We start from the raw sequence: 23,836 nt of genomic DNA on the forward strand, positions 1-23,836 counted from the left end.
TTTAAGGCAAGGTAAGTGGAATAACTGTGGAGATAACAAAAATCATATTTGAATGCAGCTTCAAATTTGACATCTTTTTGTCCATGTCAACTTTTGACATCTCGGTTGGAGAAAATTGTATGTCATTTGTTATTGTTATATGTCTAGGTGATATTTTTGACATCTCCTTTAAAGATGGCCTAAAAAAACTCTCTCAAAATAAGACTCTTTATGAACTTTCCGACGCTTCATATTTTTTTTAAATTGTTACAAATCAAGAAAAGCGTGCAAATAATAAAATAATGATGTACATGTTTTGCGGAATGCATTCATGGACCGTTGGGATCAACAAAATTCGTAATTACGACTGTTGGGACTTATGGGCTGGCTTTGGGAGTATTATATGCTGCAATAACAAGGTCTTCACCGTATGTAGCACACTATTTGAGGTTTTGATAGAAAAAAAGTTAAGATGAAGAGTGAGAGACGCCTCTAAAATAGTCGAGAACATGAGATCCAAATTTTGATGTTCTATTGTTAGGTCGTAACCCTCTCTTTAGAGCATTTACAGTGGAGATATGCGAATTTGAGATGTAAAAACCACATTTATATCTCATTTTGTATCTACGGAAAATATAAATGTGAATTTTACTCTTGTGGAGGGAGAAGATACAAATTTAGGATCCCATTTAATTTTCTCTATCTACAGAGTTCACTTTCTAATTTAGGATACATCTACATTTTTACTAACATTTTTCAACAAAGATAGATATTTTACATCGTTTCTTTGGAGAGTTTTTCGGCCAACAAAAAAATATCGAACACTGATCTCAAGGTATTTTGCATTTCATATTGGAGATGCTCTTGTACGTTGAATACTGAACTTTTGTGTTGCAATTCACTTTGTGCTACCTTTTTACATTACAAATAAATTGCAATAATGGTCAAAAGGTGGGTTTCTATTTAGGTTTTATTTTTTATTTTAATTTTAATTTTAAGAAATGAGATAATTGATGACAAATTACAGTTATTTATTTCTTTCGGTTCAAAATTTTTATTTAGGTTAAATAGTAAAAAAACAAAAAACAAAAAAAAATAGAAACCCATCTTAAAATTCTCAAAATTCACCAGTCCAACTGGAACCCATGTTTCCCTCCAATTTTTTCTTTTGTGTTTGTTTTGTTATCTGAAATTCTGCTAGATACATACGACTTTTTCTGCAAAGCATTTCTCTTTAGTCAAAAGCACCTCCACCTTGGGACCCTGCCTTCCACACCACTCCCAGTCGCACTCCAGTTTTATAATCCAAATTCTCAAATCTCAATCACAACAACATAAAAAAAAAATGAAAAATTCCACAATCAAAACACAATTATCATAAAAAAACAACAGTGATTAGCAACAATCTCCATAGATTATCCAACTGTAAAGCAAACCCGCCAACATTGGATGCTGCTCAAACACAAAGAACAAAGAAAAAAAAAGCAAAAGAAATTGCAGCAATGCATATCATGAGCATCCCCATATCTCTCAATCTTCTTGTTCATCACTTTTGAAGCCAAACCCACAAACCCTAAAGACCCAGAAGAAGCAAAAACCACCACCATGCCTTCAAGACACTTACCTCCGACGACTCTGAGGCCACCCAGTTTCTTGACAAAAACCAGGATCTTATTTTTGGCCCTCACAATCTCAGCCACTTTGGTGATAATCTCATCCATCATCTATTTTCTCTACCATTTTTGGCACTCACTTGTCAACAGAAACAAGACAATCCCATTTGACTCCAGTGATCCTCTCAAGCTTGAGAGATTCCAATACAAAGAGCTCAAGAATGCAACGAGTGACTTCGATGCTGCCAACGTTATCGGGAAAGGAGGCTCCGGCACCGTCTTCAGAGGCATTCTCAAGTGTGGTAAGTTGATTGCTGTCAAGAGATTGGATGCTTTGAATTTGCAGTCCGAGAGGGAGTTTCAGAACGAGTTGCAGATTCTTGGTGGGTTGAGATCGCCATTTTTGGTGACCCTTTTGGGTTATTGTGTGGAAAAGAATAACAGGATTCTGGTTTATGAGTATATGCCCAATAGGAGTCTCCAGGAATCACTTTTTGGAGAAGGGCTTTTGAGTTTGGGTTGGGAGAGGAGGTTCGAGATTGTTTTAGATGTTGCCAGGGCGCTTGAGTTCTTGCATTTGGGATGTGATCCTCCTGTTATTCATGGTGATATTAAGCCGAGTAACATTTTGCTTGATTTCGATTATCGGGCAAAGATTTCGGATTTTGGGCTGTCAAGGATTAAGGTGGAGGGTGAGTTCGGGGTTGATATGTTCAGCCAGGACTTGGGTAAGAGTCAGGAGCTGTGGAAGAGTCAAGATCTGTCTGGGAACTTGGCGGCGGAAACTCCAGCAATCGGTACCCCCGTGGAGAGTGCTAGCGAGGTAGATTTTGCTCTTGCTTTGCAAGCTTCTTCTTCGTCGAAAAATAGTAAAAAAAGTTGTAATGTTAAGGCCTTGAACTTGAATTCTGTGAATTATAATGCCAACATTGCTTCTGAGAGTGATGTTAAGAGTAGTCATGCTAAGGGGAAAGAGGTTTCGAGTGTAGATTTTGGGGGGGATGATTGGAATAATAGGTTTGTGCCTTACGATGACGAGCTTAGTAGCATTGATCACAGTAAGGAGTTGAATGTTATTGCCTGCAATGGTGTCGATGATGCAGAGGATACGAAACAGTGGGGGAAGGATTGGTGGTGGAAGCAGGATGGAAGTGGTGAATTGTCCAGTAAAGATTATGTTACAGAGTGGATAGGGAGTCAGATTTGCCCGTCTTCGAATCCTGACTGGGATGATGAAAAGAAGAGCATTCCCGAGAAGAGTGACTTGGATGTGTCGACTCCGGTGGATAAATCAGAAAATGCATATGAGCCCCGTTTGCAAGAATTTATGTTCGAAAACCTCAATAAGGGATTTGAGAAAAGAGAATCGAAGGGCAGGAAAAATCGTAAAAAGAAACCGAGGAAGATGCAAGAGTGGTGGAAAGAAGAGCACCTTGCTGAGATTAGCAAGAAGGGTAGTAAGCTTAAAAATCTTGAAACTAAGTGGAAGAAGGGCTTCAAAATGCCGCGTTTTGATCTTGGAAAATGGCTTTACCTTCACAGACGAAAGAATTTCAGGGAGCAGAGTCAAGATGGATGTGATCAAAATGGGGAGTTCAGTTTCAGGAGGGGATGGAAGAAAAAGAATGCGCATTCCGTTGGCAGTGACGTCCACAGTGGCGATATATTTAGTCGTGAACTCAGCAGCACAACAAGCATGAGAGGAACTTTGTGCTATGTTGCACCAGAATATGGTGGCTGTGGATACTTGATGGAGAAGGCTGACATTTACAGTCTCGGAGTTCTAATCCTCGTGGTTGTGTCCGGTAGAAGACCATTGCATGTTCTTGCATCGCCCATGAAGCTCGAAAAGGCGAATTTAATAAGCTGGTGTCGACAGTTGGCGCAAGCAGGAAACATACTTGAGCTTGTAGATGAGAGATTGAAAGATGAGTACAATAAGGACCAGGCTAATTTGTGCATAAATTTGGCTCTCGCTTGCTTACAGAAGATGCCAGAGTTGCGTCCTGAAATTGGGGAGATTGTTAAGATCTTGAGAGGGGAGATGGATCTCCCACCACTTCCGTTCGAGTTCTCTCCCTCCCCGCCTTCAAAGTTATACAGCAGGTCAAGGAGAAAACGTACGGCCTCTGCAGATTAGGCACTGTAACACATTCTTCATTTTACTTCTCCTTGATCATTCCTCGCCGGGGTTATGGTGATTGTAATATATAAGAGATGATCCGAAATCGTTTGAGAAGCCTGAAAGATGTGTAGCATGAGGATCATATTGGTGTATGTACATTAGGTAGATGCTTCTGTTTTCTTTTTTCCATTAAATGGGTTCATGTTCAAGTACACCTGACTTCCCTTTGTTGTTTCATGTAAACCGGAATTTTCAACCATAACAAACCAAAGACTCCTTGAATTTATGCAGTGGATTTTATAGGCCCTCAGTTTTATCCATGGACTTGTCAGGCCTGCATGGTTCTTCTGGTTCTGCCTTCATACAATTGCAGGGACTTTTCCCACAAATTGTACATTCTTTATAAAATTTGGGGCTGACTAATTCATTTTCCATCGTTAATTTGGACAAAATTTGACTGTCGGTTTTCATTTTTTCCTTCAATGCACATTGAATCTAGTGAACCACTCAATCCAATCAAAGGCAGGAAACGAGACTGAAAGGATCGTTCTCATGTGTAATTTATTAAAAAAGGGCTTTATCCGCCACATATATAAAAAAAAACCCTGGTTAGGTGAACCTTGACGAACATAGAAAGTGATTGATTGTTTAAGAGAAATGCTAATGGAATTTTTTCAAAATTTGATTTTTTATTGACACTCTATCATCTCACAGTTTTACGTCAGTTTTCATATCAATATTATAAAATATTATTCTACAAATATAAAACGATAAAAATTCATAAAGAATCTCATTTTTTTAGAGAAGTCGTCATCGCTTAAATTCGGTTCGAGCTAATTTTTGTGAGCCATTAAGCACTCGAGTCGTAGTCATGGGCCAAAGCTGTTTTGAGTACTACTGAAGTGTGAATGATTAACCCACGAGAGGCTTAACGTTACTCACTCAAAACAAAAGGATGTGTCATAAAGTCATAGAAATATTTTTCCACTAATTTTTTTTCTGCTGAACTATCATTGTTATTTTGCTTTCCTAGAAAGAAGAGAAGGAAAAAAGGACGTTGCTCCGTGTCTTGGGGCCTTTGCAAGCTAAAAATAGATGTGAACTTAGGGGGACACCTCTTGGAAGCAATATTTGCATGCTTTAAAATAATGATTTTCAAACTCCTATTTTCTTCTTCCACATTTCTCTATCTTATTCCTCCTCTTCGTAAATTCAAATGCTAGGAAAAAAAGAACAGAAAAGTGTACAGAAGGAAGAGATGAGTGTAGAAATCCTTTAATTTTCTTTGTCAAGCTGAATGAAAGAAAATGATCACAAAAAGTAGTGGAAAAAGAAAAGGGAAAATATTTTTGTTCAGCACTATTTAATGATGGTGATGCTTATCACTTCATGGATTACCGTCATGAGTTTGATTTAATTTATCTACTACATAAATCTCGAAACACTAATGTGTTTTGTGACCCTGTCTAACAGTCTTAGGTTGCACTAGGATTTTGAGTAATTGTAGCAATGATCCCTTAACTTTAATCAAATTAGAGTAATGGTTCCTTAACTAAAAATCTATTACCATTGGTGTCTCAATTCATCAAAATGTGTAGCTATGGTCATTTTTGTCACCTTCGTTAGAATTTTGTCAAAATAAGTTATGTTGGAAGGACCATTGCTAAAATTGGGATCCCTGAACTCATTAAAACGTGTAGCTATGGTCATTTTTGTCAACCTCGTCAGAATTTTGTCAAAATGAGTTATGTTGGAAGGACCATTGCTCCAATTGGGTTAAAACTGATGGATCATTTCTCTAGTTGAATTAAAGCTGATGGATCATTTCTCTAGTTAAATTAAAGTTGAGTGACCAATGATAATGAATTTTTAGTTGAGGGACCATAATTGCACGTTTTGATGAGTTAATGGACCAATGGTAATGAATTTTTAGTTGAAGGACCATTACCCCAATTAAGTTAAAATTAAAAAAATTATTGTTACAATTTACTCTTAAGTTTTTTTCCCTTCTGAAATCTTTTATCATAATCATTTTTTTTTTCCTGCCATCAGTTGAAAGCATCATTTTGGTGGGACTATTGCTGGATGGCAATGTGGTATACTTTTTCAGGAAAACGGTAGCGTTTTATTGATGATTAAATAGTACTATTTTCAAATAAAGCATATCTAGTAAACTTTATGAATATGGTGTAGTTCACTTTAAATTTGTTCTTGGATTCTTTTTGCCTGGTCAGATATTAGAAATTAATCATGTGACAGCAATTCTAAACGTTAGAATTTTAAACCATGAGTTTTTGCTTTGGATGTTATGATGGTTTCAGTCCTAATGACACTTTTCTCTTGTTGCAAGACATTTTATACTAATTTTTTCAGAGAAGGGGGGAGTTTTGAGCCTGAGACGCATGAGTAAAAATCCAACATCTTATCCACTACGATATTAAATCACATGCAAGACATTTCATACTATTTACTTTTCATCTTATTGCAGCAATATCAGAATATAGTTTTGAAGTATATGAGAAAGGTGCCATCCGTCCTCATCAAATCAATGATGTACCATAATATTGGGCTACATGAAACTAGGTATAACTCGATTTCACTCAATTGTCATCCACTTGAATGGAGAAAGAAGTCACAATCTTCTGCAATCCAACATTACTCAAAATACATATTACTATATTTTTGATCGAAAGAGATACATATTTAAGAGGCCGTTTGATAACCATTTCGTATTTAGTTTTCAGTTTTCATTTTTTATTTAAAAAAAAAAAATTGATTTAGTAACTACTTGTAAAGCCAAATTTTAAAAACTAAAAAAAAAAAAAAGAAGAAGTAAATTTCAGTCTTTTTTCTTTTCTTTAAGTGAAAAAAAAAATGAAAACTTAAAATAAGATAGTTATCAAACGGCTTACCGTTGCTAATTTTTTCTATCTTCATGATGAAATAAGTAAAAGATCAAGAGTAAGCTGAAACACGGGCCAAGTACATATAAATCGTGCCAAACGGATGATGATCACCAAGTACTAGAAGCTGTTGAGACTGGACTTGTTGATGATCGTCAAGCCGACGATATTGTGAACCCTACGGAAGTCCAAGCTACATGTATGCTCAAATTCTGTCTAGCCTTAAAGATCAGGCTTAACACACTTCAAGTCAATCTTACCTGTAGGCTGTAACTAGTGCGACATGCCACTACTAGTACTACAAAGCACAATGGAATGAATCAATGAATACATATTAGTACGTTTATCGCGTGTCGATTATCTTACTTTTAATCAAACTATACTGAGATGAGATTTGAAATCGAATTTCTGTTCCATCATCGTGTTCTTCTGATCCTTTAGGCTCTGTACTTACGGGCCCGGCTTTTATCGATCTGCTGTTAAATGTGTTCAGTCAATTAAGTCAATTATATCAGCTCGATCACAGGTCTCTAAGTTTCTACTGCTGCTCTTCTTTTTTCTCTTCCCGTTTATTGTTTATTGATCACGACAATGCTTTATGTCATGGAATGTTAGGCGGTGAAGCATCAACACGTAGACAAAATAAGTGTAGCGGAGATGAGAATGCTTCGTTGGATGTGGGTCACAAGAAAGGACAAGATTAGGAACGAGGATATCTGAGGTAAATTAGGAGTAGCCAAAATTGAAGATAAGATGAGAGAAAATCGGTTAAGATGGTTTGGACATGTGAAACAAAGACCTACAGACGCTTCGGTTAGAAGATGCGAGTACGAGACAGAGGCTCAAGACCAAAGGGTAGAGAAAGACCTAGGAAGACTTGGAAAGAGACTCTAAGAAAAGACTTGGACGACTTGGATCTAACGGAAGACATAACACAAAACTGACTACAATTGCGTTCTAGGATTCATATAGCCGATCCCACTTAGTGGGATAAGGCTTAAGAGTTGTGTTTATTGTTCTTTTTTAGGTCAGCTAAATTCCTCATTCTCAAGAGTTCTTCGATTTCGCTAGTTTGCTGTAAAAATCTAATTGCTGTAGCAGCATGCAACATGAAACGTTACAGAAAGTCGTCCCAGACAGGTGGTTGAGCTCAGTGTAAGTTTTACGGTTGTGGTTAGATTGCATGATTTATATTTCCGACTGTACTCTAGATTCTCAATAAGTTATAAATTGAATTATTTGATAAAAAAAAAACACATAGTTGCTCATTCGCGTCATTTTCTTCAACACTGGTTCATTTAATCAATATCATAACTAGAATACAGTAGCAACAATCTTATAAACTTTTGATCACTCTAAGACTGAGTGATGTGAATCTCATAAGCTTTTGATCACTCTCAGTGATTGTGCTACCTCCATCATGATCGGCCTCTCGTCCGGATTTTTTTTGAGACACCTCCCTATGAGCTTGGCACATTCCACTACTTGCTTCTTGTTTTCTTCTTCCAATACCTCGGCCTCTAAGTAGGTTTTGCAAAGATTTGCTAACTCCGTAAACTCGAGCTCGCTATATAAGCTTGAACCGGCATTGTAATCATTCTCCATAGACCAATTTAGTACATCACTCCATCTCTTTCCTGCAAAGATCTCACATAATAGAACTCCAAAGCTGTGGACATCACTCTTTTCTGAAGTACGTCCGGATATAACATATTCAGGAGCCATGCACCCGTGAGTTCCAGTAATCACTTCAACATCTACATGAGTTTTACCAAAAGGAATTGGTAATGAGGTTTGGAATTCGGACAGCTTGGCGACATAGTCTTGGTCTAAGAAGATATGTCCAGTCTTTATATCTCGATGGATGATCATCTTCGGCATGGCATAGTGGAGATAAGCAACTGCACCTGCTACTTCAATTGCAATCTTTAACCTGATCGGCCACAGTGGTGATTCACCATCTCCATAGATGTGGTGGGAGAGATTACCTTTTGTTGGGAATTCATAAATTAGTGTAGGCAACTCGGTCTCAAGGCAGCAACCCAACAGCTTCAAAACATTCTTGTGCTTGCTCATGTTCGAGGCAATTGCTACTTCATTCGCAACCAATTCCAGAGGATCCATGTAACTACTCGAGTCTGCTTCAAACTCCTTAACCAAAATCTGGCGCTCTTCATGAACTCCTTTGTAAAGTCGAGAATTCCAATCCCTATGTATCATTCCATCCCAGCCGTAGTCATTCGTTGCCTTGTTGAGGTCTTGTTCGGAGTACATCCGAATCGGATTACAACTCCCATCGAAAGAATGTATGAGCTGTTCCAACATAGCAGCTCCATTCTTCAAGAAGCAGCCCTTCTTTTCCCTGTTGTATTTGTTGTTTCTGAATCTTGATAGCATATTGGAAGATATGCTTTTCAGTTGCCGAAGTCACAACTTTATTTGGGGCTTAACGCGCAAAACATCGAAAGTGTGATTAAATTTCTCTTCACGACTATCGTTTACTTTGAAAAAGTCTTGAAGACTTTTAAAAGGGACTGGCCCTTCGAGAAGTCTTCAAGTAAAAAATTGAAGACAACTAAAAAATTAAATTAAATTGGGTAATAATCTACTTTAAATTACGGGGAGGGGAGGGAACCGAACTTGGTGAGGAGGGCATACTTCTCTAGCCAACTTGACTGCGTTAAGCCCCAAGTTGGCTGACTTTCTGAACAGGGCCAAAAGACTGGAGCTAAACCCAACGGAAACCAATATGCAATCACTCTTCAGAAACCACAAAAAAAGAGCAAAAAGATACTTTCTGCGGAATAGAGCTGCGAGGTTGAAGCTACTCATTCATTCTTTTGATGGAAATTGTGATCCTAATTCAAATGGACTGATCATCAAATTTGTATGAGCAGAAGGATCGGTTTTCCTACACCTCATGTCGAAGTAGATGCAGCTCAAGAACTGCCTACATCAATAGCAACTGAAAATGGAAAACAGTTGATGGGGTTATAGCTAGCCTACTCTTGGAAGGCAAATGAATGTAGTCACCGACTCCCTGCCAAGTCTATGGTCTTAACAGTGACGGCCTACGCTGCTATAAAACTGGTGTGAATGCCTCGATGCCTAGAAATAGCTCAAACGATCAAAACTATAAACAACAGGAGTTGAAAATAGTCGAAGGGCTCTCGAAATCTAGTCATTTGAAAAATAAAGTTCAGGTAACACAGTTGAGAGGAGAAAGGAAAAACCTCAGAACACTTCAGCCTAAATCACATAACGTGAAAGTCTGATGAGCATACATTAAGAACTCAGAACAAATAAATTGTACACTTCCCTGAGCTATACCACAAGCACTACACCCATCCAAATCCAAAGCACAGCATTGCCAAGGAAACCACCAAAGCCCGAAATCCCTGTTGAGGAACCACCAGGACAGCAGCATCTGATGAAGAGTTATGAGCACTGACGGCGGCCTTTGGGGGGGAAGGCAGAGGATGGACAAGGACAGAGACCTTCATGCCATTGTAGCACTGCCCATTGCCACAAATGAAGTAATACCTCTTGGCCTGATTGAGGGGGATGAAGTCTTTGCCACTGCTCCAGTTCCCAACTGCACCGTCCAAGGTGCAGTTGTCATACCCTGTTTGGTTCACTTCAAACACATTGTACTGGTTCTTTTGGTACCTAAACGCTGCAATTTAACAAACATTACACTTTGAGAACAAAAACAAAAACATGGATAAATAAGAAAAACTTGCACAAAAGATAAATTGTTTGATTTTCCCCAAAAGATTTAAATTGTGACACTGCACAAATAGGGGTGGAATTTTTTACTGAATTACCATCCCATACTAATGTTGTACCAATTGGTAATGATATTGGTAATCAAAATCATTAGGTATACCAAAAGTTTGGCACGGTAATGGTAATAAATTTTGCTATACCAAAAGTTTAATGTGGTATTGGTACCGGGATTTTGGTATGGTAACCGTACTGAAGCCAACCCTATACACAAATGGCAACATTCAAAGAACAAGATGATGGTTCATGAGCTATGAAATTTATGCAAGAAAACTTTCTCAGATAGAAACTGAGGCAAACTTTAGGGTATGTTTGGGTAAGAAACTTCCAAATTCCAAGGGATTTAGGTATATTTGTAATGCTTATGTGGTGCATTTTCTAATTCCTCATATCTAATTTTTTGTGATCCATTTCTTCTTCATTTTACATAATGGCCTTAGAATTTGAAAGTCCCTAACCCAAACATAGCTTAAAGATTTTCAAAATGTCTGTGCTAGTTTCAATTCAGTGTACAATAATATGGCATTTCTCATTTCTCTTTAATTTTCTTTACATCAACAAAAAATAAGCAATTTTTCCAATGATGCCACCGAGTGATACAAAAAATAAATGGCTAAAACTAAAATAATAGATTTAAACATCAAATCTAACGGTTAAAACATATGACAGAAACACATACATAGAGAGAGAGGGAGAGATTGTTATCTTACAAATAAGGTCCCCAACATAGAAAGTTTGGTTGTTGGCCCAGAGGGTGTAGTTTTGGCCAGGATTCCAGCCACGGTTGGCTCCAACAATGTGGTCGGTGGCAAGGATTGGAGTGAGCACTGCAAGCCCCGAGATGATGAAAACGACAAGCAAGATGTGGTCATTGGAGTTGGAGTTGGAGTGAGGAGACTTGGACATCTCTTCCTTCACGTCTCTCTCCTCTCTCTCTCTCTCTCCTCTCTCTCCCCCTCAGCTTCCAGTAGTCGCTGCAATATCACTCTAGTGGAGTCTGGAAATACGATTCAAAAGTTGAATTATCTGGGTTGTATGGGAGCCACACAACACGACAATTATATTAATATGGGGGTCCAGTCCAACAATGTTGACAGACTGGTCCACTGTTTAGTCTTTGGGAGGATATAGATTTGAATTAAAGCACAGTAAATTTAACAAAAAGTTTTCTATTTTAACGAAAAATTATATTTTTATACTAAAGTCAATCCTGATATTATTCACTTTACCCTTTATTTTGTCCTTATCGTTAAAACTTAAAATTTTCAAGCTATTTTCATTAATTTTTCTTTAAAGCATCAAATATAAGTGAATACTACATTAGCACTATCAAGTGACCTACTCACTTAGGATAAGGGCTCGTATTGTATTGGTTATATGATACAACTTTAACTTTGTTAGAGCATCGATCACTTAAGCATGCGTACGTGATTGTGGACTGTTGATGCAATCTTGCATTAATAGCCGACAATCTATTTATTATAAACAGCTGAAGAATGCACAAATACAAAATGTAAGTTACATATTCTTAAGATGAATTTTAAGATATCGTCGTATTAACCTTTTGAACTTTGAAACTGGCAAATTTTAATTTTCCTTTGTACTTTAATTGGTAATGTAGGTTTGTCAGGTTTAACCGAAATCGGAGAGGTCCCATTTTAGATGCACTCCATGACATGTTTATTTCTATATATTTCTAGATTGAAGCAGAGGGTTCTAGAAAATTTACTTTAAATGACTTTTTAACCAGTGAAAAGAATCTTAATCTCTATCACCTTTGTCCCTGCGTCGGAGGAGGAGATGCATCATATTATGGTAAACAAATTACACGTGGCATCAAGTGAATGGGCCCAAAATGGAGTGGGTCCGGATATGGGGCCTCTAACGCCTCTACAGGTGGAACTTTAATTGTCATTTTTCTTTGTTGATTTTTGAAAAAAACACTTGAAGGTCTGTCGGGAAGAAAAACGTGCTAATACTAAGAGATCTGACCAAGAGGATAATAGAAACCTTACCACTTATGCTGCCTGGATTTCATCCGTGGCAGCTGCTAATGCTAAGAGACCTACCCTTCTTGTTCAAAGAGGATAATGCTCAATCATGGTGGTAAATGTATGTTTTCAAAGTCGCCAAGAAACATATACACGACGGCGTGTGTGCCCATCTTGAAAACGAAACTTATGCCCCTGCCAACGAATCATAGAGGAGAGGCTACGGACTGCTAGAAAATTTCCCCGTATCGCTATCCAGTGCTCACAAAACAAATGATGAGTGCCACAATCAGATTCTCGTTTTTTCGCACTATTACGGTAGGATTGAAAACATAAAATTTCTTACATGAAGAGTTGTTTACAGTTATGAGTTATAGAACAGAGGGTTTTTCATTCTTCTCTTCCTTTTAAACCGAACTGGAATCGCTAAATCTACAGATAGTAGGTTCCACCAGCATAGATGACTGAGAAGCTGCAGAAGAAAAAAAAATACTACACTTCCAAACAAGTCTTCGTTCACCAAATGTTAACAAGTCTTTGTTCAGTATGAGCAAACAAAAGCAACAACGAAAAGAGGAAAATAGTGTGCTTCCAAATCATGGAAACCACGATAAACTAATCACGTTCATGACTAATTGACCAAAGTTGGAGTCATCTGCCAGAAGTACAATATGAACACGAGGGATCAAGTAGAAAACATACCAGGAACATCGAGAAACAACAGCAATGATTCCCGAATATACCAGAAAACTGTGAATTAAATGCTCTTTGATAAACTTTTGCATTATTGAAGAAGCTGAGCTCCTTTCTCAATGCCAGATTAATTTTTGTCTTAATCAGCTGCCACGGATGAAAACCAGATAGCATAAGTGGTACTGTTTCTATGAGTCGATGTTTGCAGAAGCAGCTTCCTCAATGACTTGGCCAATAACTACAACCCATATCTTTTAGAAATGTTCCGCATGCAGTCGAATTTGAGCTTAAACTATTCAATTGATGCCTTTTTCTTTCATGATTGGCGCAGACTATTCCATCTCTTTGTACTGCCTTGGTTTTGATTAACCTTTGTTGCCTGCTTGACTGGTTTCGGTCTCCGTTTTCCTTTAACACGACTACCTGGCTCCTCCAAAAGCCTCTTAAGCTTTGGATCTTCTACAAATCCGTCAGTCTTCATCTCAGAAAATATTTCCTTGGCCTTAATTAACAACCGACAAGCTGCCAGCCCTTGTACCATTACTGTGTAATGTGCAGAATCAGGCACTACTCCATACTGCTTCATTTCCGTCCACATCTTCAATGCCATTTCAGGTTGCTCTAATCTGAAGAACTTTCCAAGAATCATAAGAAAGGTACTGCTACTGGGACCTAAATTAGCTTTCTTCATCCGATTAAGAATTTCAAGAGTTCCCTCTAAACCTGTGCTCTGGAGAAACGCATTGTAAGTCTCAGTGGTTGGGCTGAGATTATCGGCTATCATAGCGCTCAACATCTGCCTCGCCTCCTCTAGCTTTTCTGATTCACATAAAGGACATATCATTGAGTTATACGTGGTAGCATCTGCCTGCAAACCCTCTTCTTTCAATTTGTCCAGTATTTTGAGAGCTTCTTTAAAACAATTTTCACAAGTGAGAACATAAATTAATGAGCTATAAACGCTGATCCCAGGGATCCAACCCCTCTTCTTCATTTCATCATAGAGCCTAAGGGAGTCAAATAATTTCCCAACCTTTGAGAAGCAGGAGATCAAGTGCGTATAAGAAGTTGCATCTGGTGTAACACAACATTTTGACATTTCTCTCCAAACTCTCTTGGCTTCAAAAACATCAACAGATATGTTACACCACCCATTCAAAATAATGTTAAAGCTCTCGGTCTCCAGTGGGAAAAGCTTCTTATTTACAAGCATGAACTCTTCAGCTTCTTCAATGTTTCCATATTTACAGAGAGCATTCAAGAGGATGTGGAATGCTTCTTGATCAGGAGTCAATCTGAACTTGTCCATTACGTGGAATGTCTTAATGGCCTTACACGGATCATTCACAGATGCATATCTGATGAACAACAAAGGAGAAATAAGGAAAGATTATGATTTTTTATCAGAACTTGTAAACCCTGTATGAGTTTGAGAAAGCATAAGCTCAGGGATGCTAACAAACAAACTCCAAGAAACGGACAAACCTTAGATAATACTCAAATACGAATTTCAAATTTCGATGTCTACAAGTATTCAAGCCACTACCTCCTTTTTAAAATTTATGAACTCTTCTCTCTCCCTCTCTCTCTCTCTCTCTCAAGAAATTTAAAACATACATAAACATAACTAATAGTAAGCTACTAATTACAAGCAATCTTTACTTTAAATAATAGCGACAACAGTGTCATTTACTTTCAATAATTTTAGTCACATACTTCGCCAGCAAAAATTATGTATAAAAATCCAATGAGTATCTGGAACACATAACAGTCCAATAGTGTTGTTGGGCATGTTTCCAAGACCTCATTGAAAAACATTCGGATAGCTTTCAGTTACGAGCATCCAACACCTACATACTCAAATAGAGAGATTAGGGGTGTAAATAAAGTCGAGTTTTTATTGTTTCATTCATGTTGTTTCAGATTCGTCTCACATTTATCGAATAAACCACAGCTCAAGACTAAGATCCCTAAATTCTAAACTAAACTCATCATCTATCACCCTGAAACAAAAATCCATATATCCTGAAGCCAGAAAAAATGAACAAGAACTAATTCTGTAAAGATTCCTACTTTAAAAAGAAAAAATCGTTTGATTTTCGGAGTTTCATGACGTTAAAACATCTTGTTTGATTGCACAAAAACAAGAATTGGAGCAACCATTGAAACAATACATATCAAATTTCAAACTTTTAAGAGTATGAAACAAAAAAATAGAATGCAGAAAATTTACAACCATGTCTAGTTCTAACAACCAAACACTCTAGCTAAATGAAACCTCTTTTCAAACACCATATATAATTTCAATTCAAACCATAACCAACATTCAATCAAAAATTAAAAAATCAAAAGCAAAGCACAAGCATACCTATCAATCATAATAAGCATTGCACGCCGCGTATCCATCAAAGCCCGATGCAAGTCTCGTATCAAACACCAAGCAGTACTGAACTTTTTGTGACTCCCCAGAATCCATACCATCAGACTACAAGCCTCTTCGTTGCAACAGCCCCACTTCTCACCCCATTGGAAAGCCAAAAACGCCGATTTCCAATCTTGCCTCAACTCCCAAATCGCCAAAAGCACCGCTTCTCGATCCACCTTGATGCCCGACTCGTCGAGAAAAGCCATGGTCTCGGCTTCTGAGGCAAAATCGGCGGCGCGTTTGAGCAATTCGAGAAATTGGGTGAAACCCGAGTCGCGGGGGTGGTTTTTGTTGAATCGTTGGCCATTGAAGCCCAAAGGGTCGTTGAGGGTTTGGGCTGAGAAGGGCTGGAGAGTACAGAAATGGCGAGGGGTTTGCGGGAGCACAAGAAGTGTTCGATGAAACGTCTGACAGAGATCGCGGAGGAGAAGTTGTGAGGAACGAGGCGGAGACGGTGAGTCAGAAATGGATGGGAGTAGGGTGTGTGATAGGAAGAGCTGGGAATGTTTGCTTCGCAGTCTTCTTGCGATGGCGGGAAGTGCCATCAGTTCACCACACCAGAAACAGCACTGGGCGTGAACAGTGGCATTAGGAAAAGAGATTGAAAATTGAAACGTGATGACTAAAATGGCACAGGATTCTCCCCGGACAATCCCGACCCGACCAAAATTACATCAAATTTAAAGATGAGCACGGTCCGGTTCACCTCTAAAATTGGAATTGAAATCGAAAAAAAGTTACAATTTGGTTTCTTCGGTTCTTATAAATATTCATCAAGAAAATTGAGTTAAATTGGATTGTAACGGATCAAATTCAGTTCGGTTTGTATTTCATTATAGAGAAATTTTTCGATATATCTAAAATACAGAGCATAATTCTTGTCATAAGGGTTTGAAGGGAGGGAGTTTGAGTCACTGAGTGTGTTGTCCTTGTTGTCATTTCATAATAAAGTTTGTTAAAGGTTTTTAATTATTGGACGACCTTTATTGTCATTTTGTATTAATTTAATATGTTCGATGCAAACATTGGAAAGAAAGAGAAAAAGAAAAAAAGTCGAGCATGACCAAAGGACATGATTATGTTTACTTTTATCTAAATTTTATTTTGATTAATTTAATTTAAGGTTAAAAAAGAAATAGGAGTGTATAAGGAAAAAAATAATGTGTTGAAATTTTAAAGTAGACGTGGTTTGAAAAAGTTAGTTATAGTAGGGTGTTTCGCTCTATGCTTACAAGTTCAAATTTCCTAACGTGTAGTGTTATTTAAGTTTTGACAACAAATATTAGGTAACATGGAGACACTTGTGCTGTGCGTATTTAGGCAAGACTTGACTTCACTCTTTAGATTTATGTTTAAATGCTTTAACAATTACTTATCATTTGTGTTAAAAAAAATGAAACTGAAAGTGACTTACTATATGTTTGGATGAGGGAAATAAATTTGAAAAGAAATTATAAATTCACATGCACCAATTCCTTGTTTGGATTCATAAACATAGAAATTTAGAATTTCCATGGAGAAAAAAAAAACTTGGAATTTGAAACTTCCAATTCCCAAGTTTAAATTCCATGTAAATAGGTGTCATTTCCAAATTTCTATTGACACGCTCGACCTCGATATTCCCCGAACATCATAGTAGGCATGTGATGGGCGACACCCGAATGTGACGAAGCCATATTAGTATGCATGCGAACAAGAAATAAATAAGACTTATAAATTTAAATATAATTAATATGCAAATGAGGAACGTGTTCAGAGCATATAACTAAAACCTAACACTAGAAAGGAATAATATAAAAATTGAATGAACAAAGGAATGGGTCCTACACTGAGGACTTGAAGATGCCGATGCGAAAGTGCCTTAACGCAGGGATTGTATGCCTCGATTCTAAGTCCTAAGGGGGCGCAAAACAAACATGAGTAGACCAAATTGATATATATATATGTGTGTGTATATATATTTATATAATAAAACAGTTATACATCAAACGTACTAACCCCCAAAGTTTCATAAAAACATCAATAGTATAATATGTAGTAGGTTTTCCGCAAAACCTAGCATGCCATAAAACCTTTCCAAAACATATCTCGTATATAATGTACTAACTAGTGGTGTCAGTATCAGTATCTCTCGGCCCAAAGCCATCTACATATATCTCTTGCCAGCCATATATCTCCCTCGCCCATAGGCAGAACAGTGACCACTAGATATGCACAAAATCATTGAACATAGTCTTTCCAAACATATGTGTACATATATCTCAAAACATCTTCATAGCATATAGTCATCCATCATATATACTATAAAGAAATGTGTAAAAGTATGTTCATAAATAGTATATAGTCATCCATCATATATACTACAAAGAACATCAGTTCGATAAAATATGATATTCCAAAATACTCTCAGTAAGCATAATATCTCATAAAACGTAATCATTAAATCATGTTTTTCATGTATGCATTTCTACTATTAAAACATGTATTTTAGAAGAGGCCTACTCACATATACTTTGCCATTGAAAAGCCATGCAAACTAGCAAAGACGGAAACGCCACAAATAATTGCCCCTAAGCACATAAAGGGTTCAATTAATAAAACTCTATTCAAACGATTGAATTTGGGAAAACAAACGTAAAAAACGGATCTAGAACGTCGAATTATCCTAAGAAGGGTCCCAAGTAAATTTTGAAAAATTGCTCTAATGGAATATTCCACAAAATATTCCATTTGGGTTAGGCCGGTCCAACCGGTTCTGGGCCTAAACTTTGGGCCGGTTCCTATGGTCTTGGGCTTGGGCCTAAGGCCCGGCCCACTTGATTGGCCTTGGGTTCAAAAGGGGTTCGGCTTAGCATAAAGGGCCAATGTTTTGGGCCGGGGGTTAAAGGGTTTAGTAACGGGCCTAGGTAGTTATGTTAGATTCGGTTTAGGACTTTAAGGGTTTTGGGTTGGGTTCCACAAGGGCCCAAGGTTTTGGTTTGGGTTCTCGGCTCGATTTTGCGAGGGAGAAGGCCGGAGTTTAGTCGGGAAATTCCCGAGCTTCGATGGAGCTCGAATCTTCCACTATTTTACTCTAAATTTAGACCCACAAAGAAGATAACAAGACGACGGAGTCGAAACTACCTCACTTGTAAAGAATAGGTGGTCGGAGAGGGCTGAGGATCGCTTGCAACGATCACGATCATTGTCGCGGGGAAGCCGGGGAAGGTATGGGCTCAAAGGGTCCGTGCGTCTTCGTCGGGTTTAAAGGATGCAGGAAGGGCCGAAGGATGGTGGTGTGAGTGGTGCAACGGTGTAGAGAGGAGTGAGATCTAAAAGAGAGAGTTCGGGGGAGAGTGATGCAGCGAGGGAGAGATATGGGGATAGCGAGGTTCGATAGAGTGAGAAACAGACAGAGACAGAGAGAAAGGAAGGGGGGTTGGGCCGCCGGAGTGGGCCCCACAGCCGCACACATTAAGATCTAAAAATAATTTTTAAATAAAAACCCAAACTTAGTGAAATTACAAAAATGTCAATTCGTTCCATAAATTTTCGGGACGGGTTTTTACATCTATGAGTGAGAATTTAAGAATAACAAATTCCGTATTCAAATTTCATTGTTCTTTTAGGTTAACCAAATAAGAAAATTCACAAATTCTAGACAATAAAATTCTGTCATTTGAATTCCAGGACAAAGGAGGAGTCCGGAATACAATTTTCTACCCATTATAACCCCATCGAATTCCTAAAAACTCCAAATCTGCCATTAAAATAAACAAGCCCAGATCTCTCCGCCTGCCTCCCTTTCACCTCCCCGCTGTGCCCCAGTGAACCAATCTCAAGAATCCCAGGGTGTGTTCAGATATCGTAGTGAGCTGGTTGTTTTTTGGTTGTGGCATCGTGGTCGTGTGGGGATGGAGGTGCGACACGCGGGAGAGATCAATGGATGCGCATGAAATGATGATGAAGGATCCACATAAAAGAAAATGGAAGAAAGGGAGGGAGAGAGTGGTGGCGGTAGGACTGCTGGCTTGGGAAGTTATGAGGTGGGTATAAAAAATTACGTTTGAAAAGGTCAAAAAAATAGTTAAAAAATTAGTTTATAAAAAGATAGAAAATTCAATCATTTATGAGTTAAGATTGTATGAAAATTAAATTTTACTAATTATCACATAAAATAATTCATTTAGACCAATGACAGTTTAGAATCAAATGGTTTTGATTCCAATTCAGAAGTGAATTGGTGAATAACTTATATGAAACCAACACCATTCGTATTCCGTTTCCTGACAATTTAGTAAAGACATTTTATAGGAATCAATCCAATCTGCATCAACTTAATTCTTCCTCAATTCAAATCCTCTTATTTTGATTACGGATCAGTAAACAAGCTATAAGTGCGACCCACTCTAGGAGTTTCAGTTTTGCGCTGAAACTTTATTCCTTCTTTTGGGTTCGCAAACCCACAATAAATATTGCGATTGGCAATGTTATTTGTGACTTACTTATAATAGGGTCGCGAATATTTTCGTGCTATTATGTCCCACGCAAATTTTCTTTTATTTGTGATGGATGTGCTTGTAGTGTTGGTTTCTTACCTTTTAGGGTTGGGGTTGGTTTATTATAAATGACATGTTTGTTATTTAGTTGAGAAGAAGTTAGTCACAATGTAGCATTTATGAGTTTTATAGCCATTTTTTGTATTTAATAATATTCTTATTATTTTATAATTTTGTTCGTCAGGACTCTTTGATGTTCAACTAAAAATAATGGAAAAATTTAGAAAAATAACCAAAATTTAAAACCCGTATTAAATTATAACCACTCTTGTAAAGTAATGATAATTATAGCCAAAGTTAATATAAAAATACTAATATACCCCTAACGATTGAAAACATAGAATGATTAGATCTAGAAGCAACTTGTCCGTTGACTGCAAAATGCTATTGGAGTCAAGTGGTGAAGATGGGAAACTGGTGGTACTGCGATTGATCTCCAGTTTCATTTACACAATTCTTTTGAGAATATTTCTTGCTGTCAGTTTTCTTTCTGAATTGATCCTCTCTTGCCGCAAAGATGGGGAATTGCTGCTCAGTCACTCTGCAAGTGCAATGCGACGCCCTCATCAATCGCTGCCTGGACTGCACCTTCGGACGAGCATCCTACCTTTGTCTCATGGAAGAAAATCTCAAATCTCTCACAAACGCGTTGGAAGAATTGAAAGCGCTGAAGAACGACGTCGAGGACAAAGTCGACAGGGCCGAGGCACAAGAACAGAGGAGGTTAGACCAAGTCCAGTGGTGGATGTCGAGGGTTGCAGAAATCCAAGTGGAAGTCGTCGAATTGTTGAGAGACAAAGATCAGGAGCTTCAGAAGTTATGTGCAGGAGGGTGCTGCTCGAGTAGCTGCAATTCAAGCTACGAATACGGGAAAAAAGTGACCGAGAAGTTGAGGGAAGTCGAAGCTTTGAGTTTGAAGGGAAGGACTTTCGATGAGGTAGCCGGGGACGCTCCGCCGCTACCGGAGATGCGACAGATGGACCACACTTTGGGGATGGAGTCCATGGTTGTTGAGCTATGGAGGCAACTTGAGGAGCCAGAAGTGCGAATTGTTGGGTTGTACGGAATGGGAGGGGTGGGGAAAACTACACTGCTTGATCAGATCTACAACAGGTACCTCGGCACCCCGAATGATTTCGATTTCATAATCTGGATTCCGATTTCAAGAAATCACAGGATTGAGAAAATTCAGAACGAGATTGGGAGGCAAATCGGGTGTTTTAGTGACAGATGGAAGAACAAAGAGAAGGAGCAAAAGGCTAACGAGATCTTCAAGGCATTGCGGAGAAAGAAGTTTGTGTTCCTTTTGGACGATGTGTGGGAGCAGGTAGATCTGATCAAGGTTGGAATTCCAATCCCCGACGAAACAAACCGGTCGAAACTGATATTCACTACTCGCGACGAGCAAGTGTGCAGCAAAATGGGTGGAATAGGTGGTCGCAAGAAAAGAGTCAAGTGTCTTGAGGAGGATGAAGCATGGAAATTGTTTAGGATGAATGTTAACGTTGCGGAAGATGTGCTTTCTCTTGATCCCGAAATCCCTGTCCTGGCTAAGACTGTGGCAAGAAAGTGCGCCGGTTTGCCTCTTGCTCTGAAAATAGTTGGCAGGGCAATGTCTTGCAAGAAGACAGCAAGAGAATGGAAAGGTGCAATTGATGTTTTGAGGTCATCGGCTTCGAGATTTGAAGGTATGGAAGAAGTTCTCCCTCTTCTTAAGCTTAGCTACGACAATTTATCTAGCGACGAAGTCAAGGCTTGTTTCTTGTATTGTGCGTTATTTCCGGAAGATTTTGCTATTCATAAAGATGAGTTGATATACAAATGGATGGGTGAGGAAATATTGAAAGAGTATGCCGATGTAGATGGAGCTCTAAACAAGGGTTACACTATCATCGGTACTCTTGTTCGTTCTTGTCTGTTGGAAGATATAAGAGGCCATGTAAAAATGCATGATGTGATTCGTGATATGGCCTTGTGGTTAGCTTGTGAACTCGAAGAAACGAAAGACAATTTTATGGTTCAAGCTGGCCATCTTTTGAAGGAAATACCGAATGTTGAAAAATGGGACGGTGTGAAAAGAATGTCATTGATGGCCAATGACATTGAAAATCTTGACACAATACCTTCATGCCCCAATCTACATACCTTGTATCTCAGTAATAATCGTCTGAAGATGATCGATCACAATTTCTTCAATTCTATGTCCACCCTACAAGTTTTGGATTTGTCCAAGAACAAGGATTTAGCCCAGCTGCCATCAGGAATATCGAAATTGGTTTCGTTACTATATCTTGATCTTTCAGAGACATGCATAGCAGCGCTTCCAATTGAGTTAAAGGCATTGGTGAAGCTAATATATCTGAACTTGGAGCATACCAGTGAACTTGATGTGATTCCGCAGAATTTACTCTCTAGCTTCTCGAAACTCAGAGTTTTGAAACTATATAATAGCGGTACTTGCAAAAGCATTCTTGGGGATAATGCGCACCTGGAAAGTGAATTGCAAGGTTTGAAGCACTTGGATATGCTAACCTTTACCATACAAACTGATCTTGAAAGGTTTTTCGCCTCCAACAAGCTAATGAGCTGCACTCGTTTTCTATGCCTTGACGGTTTAAGCTTGCTTGATATATCACCGTTGGCATATATGAAACGTGCATATTCTCTTATTATTAACAGTTGTGGTCGTGTGGAGTACAACTTAGATGTTTTAAGCCAAAGTTCCTTCAAACACCTTGAAGCTGTGGATGTACATGATTGCCCCAACTTGTCGGACTTGACATGGCTCGTCTTTGCTCCAAATCTCAAGACATTATCCATACGCTCATGCTCCAACATGACAGAAATAATCCGACTTGAAAATTGGGTGAAATTGCCCAAGTAGATGAGATGAATCAATTTTCAAAGCTTGATGAATTGATATTGGTAAGCCTACCACAGTTGGAGAGCATATACGGAGACAAAACCTTGCCCTTCTGTATCTGAAGAGAATCGAAACCCGTGGCTGTCAAAAGTTAAAGAAGCTTCCCCTCAACCTTCGCAGCGTCCCGAAACGTGATCTTGTGATCACTGGAGAACAAGAATGGTGGAATATGCTCCGTTGGGAGAGTGAAGATGATAAGAAGGCTTTCCTCCCTTGTTTCAGACAATATAAGTAAGCGGTTTATGATGCAGGAGCCATGTTCATGGTAATTTTCATTTCATAAGTGCAACTTTACACATGTATTTAGGCTCGTTGTTATGTAATCTTGTATTCATTGTCATTGAGTACCTCTGCATCACATGATCAATGTGTTAGCTGTGATACCGGAGTTCAGAGAGTCCGGATTTCTCTTTCGCTTCTTTTCCCTTACTCTTTTGTTCCATATGCATCATCTGCACTTTGTAACTACAATCCATGGTTGTACTTTTTGTTACTTCTATTTATTTCAAGAGGAAAGCAATCTGATTTCAGATGTAAAGAGTGCTGACCATTTTGTGCTTTGAATAACAATCTTAATCGCCTGGAACGATAATAAGGATGATGATGGTGGCGATGATCTCATATTGCCTTACAAGTAGTCTCCGACCCCTCGCAGCAAGTAGATTTAGCCATATGAAAACTTGCAAGATAATATGTGGAAGAGAAAGTTGCTAATTCTGCTGCATCTTGTTCATAGTTTAATTGAGCTGAGAAGGTCTTATTCGGGGGAAAGCGTCCGGAGGTGCAGTGGTGTCGTCGTTCTGAAGGTCGAGGTTTGGTTTTTCTAATTGGCACATTGCAGTCCAAAGAAAGTTGAGGAT

The 23,836-nt window shown here is 38.4% G+C and overlaps 5 protein-coding genes across 5 annotated transcripts; 2 read left to right on the plus strand and 3 right to left on the minus strand.

The window, feature by feature from the left end:
- The first annotated feature begins 1,192 nt into the window (after positions 1-1,192).
- LOC103945362 (putative receptor-like protein kinase At1g80870) lies at positions 1,193-4,033 on the plus strand. Its single transcript, XM_009355920.3, has one exon. It carries the CDS (start codon positions 1,585-1,587, stop codon positions 3,730-3,732), a length of 2,148 nt encoding a protein of 715 aa, XP_009354195.1. The 5' UTR covers positions 1,193-1,584; the 3' UTR covers positions 3,733-4,033.
- Positions 4,034-7,997: 3,964 nt separating this feature from the next.
- On the minus strand, positions 7,998-9,017 carry LOC103945363 (serine/threonine-protein kinase ZRK7-like). Its single transcript, XM_009355921.3, has one exon. The coding sequence runs from the start codon at positions 9,015-9,017 to the stop codon at positions 7,998-8,000; it is 1,020 nt and encodes a 339-aa protein (XP_009354196.2).
- Positions 9,018-9,776: 759 nt separating this feature from the next.
- Positions 9,777-11,381, minus strand: LOC103945365 (lamin-like protein). Its single transcript, XM_009355922.3, has 2 exons — positions 11,117-11,381; positions 9,777-10,296 (listed from the first exon to the last, which is right to left on the minus strand). Exons 1-2 carry the CDS (start codon positions 11,310-11,312, stop codon positions 9,959-9,961), a joined length of 534 nt encoding a protein of 177 aa, XP_009354197.2. The 5' UTR covers positions 11,313-11,381; the 3' UTR covers positions 9,777-9,958.
- Positions 11,382-12,870: 1,489 nt separating this feature from the next.
- On the minus strand, positions 12,871-16,407 carry LOC103945366 (pentatricopeptide repeat-containing protein At1g80880, mitochondrial). The gene is made up of 2 exons (XM_009355923.3): positions 15,459-16,407; positions 12,871-14,448 (listed from the first exon to the last, which is right to left on the minus strand). Exons 1-2 carry the CDS (start codon positions 16,058-16,060, stop codon positions 13,407-13,409), a joined length of 1,644 nt encoding a protein of 547 aa, XP_009354198.2. The 5' UTR covers positions 16,061-16,407; the 3' UTR covers positions 12,871-13,406.
- Positions 16,408-20,412: 4,005 nt separating this feature from the next.
- On the plus strand, positions 20,413-23,514 carry LOC103945367 (probable disease resistance protein At5g63020). The gene is given in 3 exon segments (XM_018647005.2): positions 20,413-22,908; positions 22,911-23,027; positions 23,030-23,514. Coding segments are annotated over 3 exon segments (2,637 nt in total). The 5' UTR covers positions 20,413-20,570; the 3' UTR covers positions 23,212-23,514.
- Positions 23,515-23,836: the final 322 nt, after the last annotated feature.

Source organism: the organism of the source record quoted next, unplaced genomic scaffold (genome assembly GCF_019419815.1).
Source record: "Pyrus x bretschneideri cultivar Hongxiangsu unplaced genomic scaffold, Pyrus_bretschneideri_v1 Contig20, whole genome shotgun sequence".
NCBI lineage: Eukaryota > Viridiplantae > Streptophyta > Magnoliopsida > Rosales > Rosaceae > Pyrus > Pyrus x bretschneideri.